General features: G+C 37.1%; 1 protein-coding gene across 1 annotated transcript in view; it reads right to left on the bottom strand.

The window, feature by feature from the left end:
* Positions 1-3017: 3017 nt before the first annotated feature.
* The window catches only part of LOC135195571 (uncharacterized), a 37103-nt gene continuing 34120 nt past the window's right edge, over positions 3018-6000 (bottom strand). Inside the window, exon 6 of the mRNA XM_064221869.1 lies at positions 3018-5889. Within this exon, the coding sequence (XP_064077939.1) occupies position 5889 (1 nt within the window). The 3' untranslated portion in view covers positions 3018-5888. The remainder of the gene's footprint in view (positions 5890-6000) is intronic.

The raw sequence follows: 6000 nt of genomic DNA, 5'->3' as shown, positions 1-6000 counted from the left end.
GGACAACAGAACTCTGCTATTTTCAACCATATAAATGAACATAACCATAGAATAAACGGAATTTGTCACGTGTAATTTATAGCAGCAACTGCCGGTACAAGAGTCAAATGATGGAATCGGCCTTAATAAAAGAGAGGCAGGTAATGAACATCTCAAAAGGAGCATGGATTTCGGACACGATCGACAACCTCTTCATTCAACCAACCCTTAAGAAGATTAAAGGAAGATTATCAGCGGGGGTGACTTAAATTGGCTTGTTTGTGGATGGACCTCTTGGTATAAATACCCCCACCTTTTCTGTAAACTTTTCTCATTCATCTACCTGAAGAGGGAGACAGCAGTCTCTGAAATATAGTACTTTTTTCTCTATATTTTGGTGTTTTTTATGGGCTCCTTTTATTAGATATATATATATATATATATATATATATATGTGTGTGTGTGTGTGTGTGTGTATGTGTGTATGTGTGTGTGTTTGTGTGGTAGGGATTATGATCAATGATATATTTAATAGCATAATGTGATGCGCTGTGACCTTTTTGGAATGCATAGAGATTAGAGCCGAAGCAACGACCCGAGAAAAGCTGATAAATGATTTCTGGGTGGCGTGATATGAAACTGCATAGTTAGATGGGTCAACGTTTGTCCTGTAGTTCGGCAGTTCATGGGTCTTTTTCAAAGTGCCTTTGGGAAACTGGTTGTAGCCAGTAATATGAGGCGTTAACAAAGTGTGCATTCATATGTGCGTGTGCACCTCTTCCTTTGATAATGTATCACTAGCCAAGTCTAAGGGAAGACTTGCACAAAGATTCGTGGGAGGAAGGCAAAGCCACGATGGCGGATGCCAAAGTGTTTTTTGAACAGTGAGTGAGATATTCCAGCTGCAATGGGTGAGTGTTGAATTACTTTAGCCAAAAAAGGAATGGCTTGTTACATATTGTAAGAATGTTTAATTTTTAACTTTGTCTTTAAACTTATGTGTGCTAACGAGTGTCTTTCTCGTGTCTTTGAAACAGACGGTTCTGGCAAAGGGGGACCTAGAGTCTTAGGGGGACAGAGAGTCCTAGATGGGAGAGACAATTGGTGTGACAAATTACTGTTTTAGACATTTTAATGTTGGGGGGGTAACTGAGTTAAGTTAGCCTGTGAGACTTGATTTAGACTTGATTTATTATCTTTCCATTGTTAAATAAATCGTTATTTTTTATATGACTTGACTCTCATTTTGATTACCTGTTAGAATAGAGAGAAAGAGGTGGAGAGAGAGAGAGAGAGAGATTGCGAGAAGAGAGGAGTTGCCGAGAGAGAGAGAGAGAGAGAGAGAGAGAGAGAGAGAGAGAGAGAGAGAGAGAGGTCGCGAGCCGTTGGTCGGTTGGAGAGAGAGAGAGAGATTGTGTGTCGGTTTGCCTGACTCTCGGAGTTCCACATTTACCAAATAAATAACGAGATGAATATCCTGTTAACAGGTGGTGGCAAGCGGTATAAGAGTTTTTTTTTTTATGCCTAGGTACGCTAATGAAGAGACAGGTGACCAGTTAAACAAAGAGGGGTTATGATTATGTCACAGTTTTGTTGGCTTAGCGATAGTTTTCGAATGACAAAGCCTTTGTGGGATTGTGGAAAGTTATTAAATTGTTAGATTTCAGTTATGAAGTGAGAGAAAATGAGAAAATATCTGTCCGTTTACTGTAGTACTGAGCGAAGACAATTGAACTTGGGTCAGCAAAATTCGCCCAGAGCGAGATGCCTCAAGGAGCGGGGAACACTCAGTTAGTATTGAGATGTTTGTGAGTGTGATCCCAGAGACGATCCGCGTGTGTTATTAGAGTGTCCTGCGCAAATTCCGAGTTTTTTGTTCTCATTATGAAGTGGTGAGTGTTAAAGATAATTTTGGGATCTTGGGGAGGGTTTTTGAATCACTCAGTGTTATGGGACTAGTTTAAAATACCACATTTCTTTTCCCCATAGTAGCAGAAAGTGATGTGTTTTCTTTATTGGCGCGTGTTTAGAATACACATTCATCTTTGTTTAACATATAAGGGTGTATAAAGTATTTTTCATGCATGCGAACTGTGCTTGTATTGCATTTTCTTGGAGACAAAGAGCGGCCACTCATTTTTACGGGCTCAGCAAATTTCTGCTAACCAGCGCAGAGAGGTGTTGCAAGGGGACTACTGGCCTATCTCAGGGGCGTTGCATGGGAGGGTACTGCTACTACTACTGGTGGTCTGCCTCGGGGGTATCGCTTGACATGGGGGGTGGTCTATCGCTCAGTGGAGGGTGAAACTCTTTTTTTCTCTCAGTGGGGGTGAACTCCTTCCTTTTTTTTTCTTTGTCGGGGTGTTGAGAGACAAATTTGCCCTTGAAAATGATTTTCCAATGCCAAGACATCAGCTGATTGATTAGCTGATGACGTGAAATGCCCGTAGGTTTTTTTTAGAAAAGAGATTTTCTTTCTCTTGGATGAAGAGAAATGGAAATGAAAAGAGATTTTTCTTTCTCTTGAATGAAGAGAAAAGTAAATGAAATGCATGAGATGTGGTGTATGTTTTCCTTATTCTTTGGAAGACACAAATATAATGGGGACACACAGATTATTATTATTATTTTTTTTATTGTGTTTGAGGGATTACTTTAAAATACCGATGATTGGTGTTGCATCTGGTGTTGATTTTGGGTGTGGCAATGGTGGTGTATACTGTGGGTTTGGCAATACTAGTGTATGCTAGGGGAATTACACCCTTACTTGAGATCTTTGCATGGGGATTCCACGTTTAACAAATAAATAACGAGATGAATATCCCGTTAACATATATATATATATATATATATATATATATATATATATATATATATATATATATATATATAAGGAGGAACAGGATAGCCAGAAGACGTGGTAATATCCCAGACATTACTATTTCCTTAAAATAAAACAAGGGCACAGCCGAGCTTTCGGGAATACATTGCTTTTCCCATCATCAGGGTCACTTATCTTTAAAATGATACAAAAAAGAGAAACAGTAAGATCTATATTGATTGACTATGTCTAAAAACATTACAAAACTTTAAAATACATAAAACAAAGTAAAAAAGGAACATAAAATACACAACAGAAAGTAAAAAAGGAACATAAAAACTAAGTTAACTGCAAATAAAAGATCAATGACAAGTTATAAGAGGTCACATAAAATGCAGAAATATACTGAGAGTGAAAAATAAAAACATGAATATTCAGAGTAAAAAAAATAAAGTAATGATACTGTAGTGCAAAATATTGGAGACCCTACTGTTCATGTCGTAGTTAAATGACAACTGGGCGAGTTAGAAAACTGCGAATGAAATGGGCAGAAGTGAGAGAGAGAGAGAGAGAGAGAGAACAAGCATTATGCAATGAACAAGGGAACAGAGGTGGTTTGGTTATTGAGTGTTGGAGATTGTTGTTTAATATGAAGGGACTCTAAAAATGGAAGTGAATGGCTGTTTTTTGTTTGTCCGAGTATTTCAGAATAGTTGTACTGTATGTGATGGTGACAGGATATGGCACGACGTCTAATTGCACTATTTTCTTTGTTGCTTAAAGGTAAGCCTGTACGATGGCTAACACCCCTATGAGTCCCAAAAGTACATTTTGGGCAATTAAACTTATAAACAGTGCAGGTACGCATCAACTCCGGGAGGGCATCTTTATAGAGAAAGAGTCTTCCAATTGTAAGCGGGTTATTAAAAATAAATCTGAACTCAACATAAGGGTATAGATGGCTCAAGAGTGACAATAATTTACGTTTTAGTGGGCCAGAATTATTAGTGAATGGTAGTGGAACATATACTATCTTCTTGGGAACGGTGTAGACTACAGTTTTGGGATTAAAAATAGTCTAAAAAATCTTTAAGGATTTTATTGAACATGTTCAGGGGATAACAATTGTTCTTAAAATGTCTCTAAAAACCTAACTTCCTGGTGAAAGTTATTCCAGTTGGAGCAAAGGGAAAAGGCTCGATGAATGAGAGTTTTACATGAATTAACCTTGAAAGCAAGGGGACAGTGCCTAAAAAAGTTTAGCCCAAGGCCGGTAAAAGTTTTCTTCCTGAAAATGCCAGTCATAAAATATCATTCAGAGCGAGAGACCAAAATATCTAAAAAGGAAATGCGGCCATTACATTCTTTTTCCATGGTAAAAGTAATATTAGAATGAAAAGTTTCCAAAATCTAAAAACAACTGGGCATGACGTTCCTCGGTGAAAAGTAAAAACGTATCATCTACATATCGTTTATAAAATCTGGGTCTAAAATTATCTGGGCACTGATTAAAGAACTGTTCCTCTAAATGACACAAAAATATTAGCGAAAGAAGGTCCTAAAGGGGAGCCCATGGCCATGCCATGCTTATAAACTTTCCCTTTAAAAATAAAGTATCAATGACTGAGAGTTCCAAGAGTTTTTTGAAATTATTTCTGGTAAAACTGTGGTAGACCGTATTCGGGGTAGGGAATAATTTTCCAAGGATAATATCAAAGGTTTCGAAAACGGGGACATTGGTAAATAGGGACTGGACATCGAAACTAACCATAAATGTATGTGAATTTTGCTCAAGAATGTCAGAGACAAAAGAAGAAGAATTTTGCAGTGTGAAACGGTTACTCGTGATATGGTTGAGGAGGGGAACAAGGTACTGGGCTATTTCGAAATTAGGTGAATTATAAGCAGCAAGAATTGATCAAAGGGGAATGTCATTCTTGTGAACTTTAGGGAGTCCATACAATGTGGCAAAAGAAGATCCTGAACTGTAAAGAGAATTATAGGTGCTTTCAGAAATAGCAGCGTCATCTTTAAGCTGTTTCAGAGTACGGTTTATTTTATCTTCAATTTCGAAAATGGTACTAAATTCAGGAAGACCTACTTCAACGAATTTACTGGAGTCGGACAAAACACTACTAATTTTTTCAATTTAATCATTTCATCATTGCGGTTCAGTATCACTACATCTTTACCTTTATCTGGTCGGCAAATTATGAGGTCATTTCTATTAGCAAGTTTCTTCAAAATTTGAAAATCATCATACTTGAAAAACGGAAACCAATTTCTAGTTTTTAGACTGGAGAAAGTTTCATGAGCCAAGGTCTGTATGGACTGGCGTGCTGTTTCAAGATTAATATGAGAAGCTAACAACCGAACATTATGGAAAAACAATTCAAACGCGAGGAAAAATTCACAATATTTGGTTTTAAAATTGGGTAAACAAAAATCCAAGCCTAATGCTAAAAGAGACTCCTCTTTTTTAGATAGAGTATAACAAGAGAAATTAAAAATGACACTATTTGGGTCAATGAACTTAAGTTGGTGAATACCGAGTTTAAGTAATTTACGCTTATGTTCTTTAGTGGTAGTGGTTACATGTCTAGTAATGGTTCTGTTCAGCAGACTCTTAACGACGTATCATCCATCGAGAAGCGAAAAGTGTTCCATACATTGAAGAAGAAAGGGATTTCACTATTGACGACAATTTCCTTATAGATTTCACTTTGGAGGCAATTTCTAAGAGAACGTGTAGCACTATGGTAGAAGTCAAAATTATACAGTGACGACCGGTAGAGCTTGAATCTCACAAAATTGGAAACAGTACAGTAGAAATTCATGGTCCATTTGTGCCTTTTTCCATCTTCGAGAGGAGGATTCGAGTTTTCGATAGGTGCGTAGAATGGATCCATCATATTTGTGGCGTAAACAACTGGGTATGTTGTCGTTTATAGAAAACTTCAATTTAATCAGGAACAGGATAACCAGAAGACGTGGTATTATTCCAGACATTATTATTTCCTTAAAATAAAACTAGGGCACAGCCGAGCTTTCGGGAATACATTGCTTTTCCCATCATCAGGGTCACATATCTATAAAATGATACAAAAAAGAGAAACAGTAAGAACTATACTGATTGACTATATCTAAAAACATTACAATACTTTAAAATATATGACACAACGTAAAATTTCTGAATTTTT

Source organism: Macrobrachium nipponense, chromosome 16, assembly GCF_015104395.2.
Source record: "Macrobrachium nipponense isolate FS-2020 chromosome 16, ASM1510439v2, whole genome shotgun sequence".
NCBI classification, from domain to species: domain Eukaryota; kingdom Metazoa; phylum Arthropoda; class Malacostraca; order Decapoda; family Palaemonidae; genus Macrobrachium; species Macrobrachium nipponense.
Note: the sequence above shows the minus strand (reverse complement) of the source record. Positions and strands in the feature narration are given on the sequence as shown.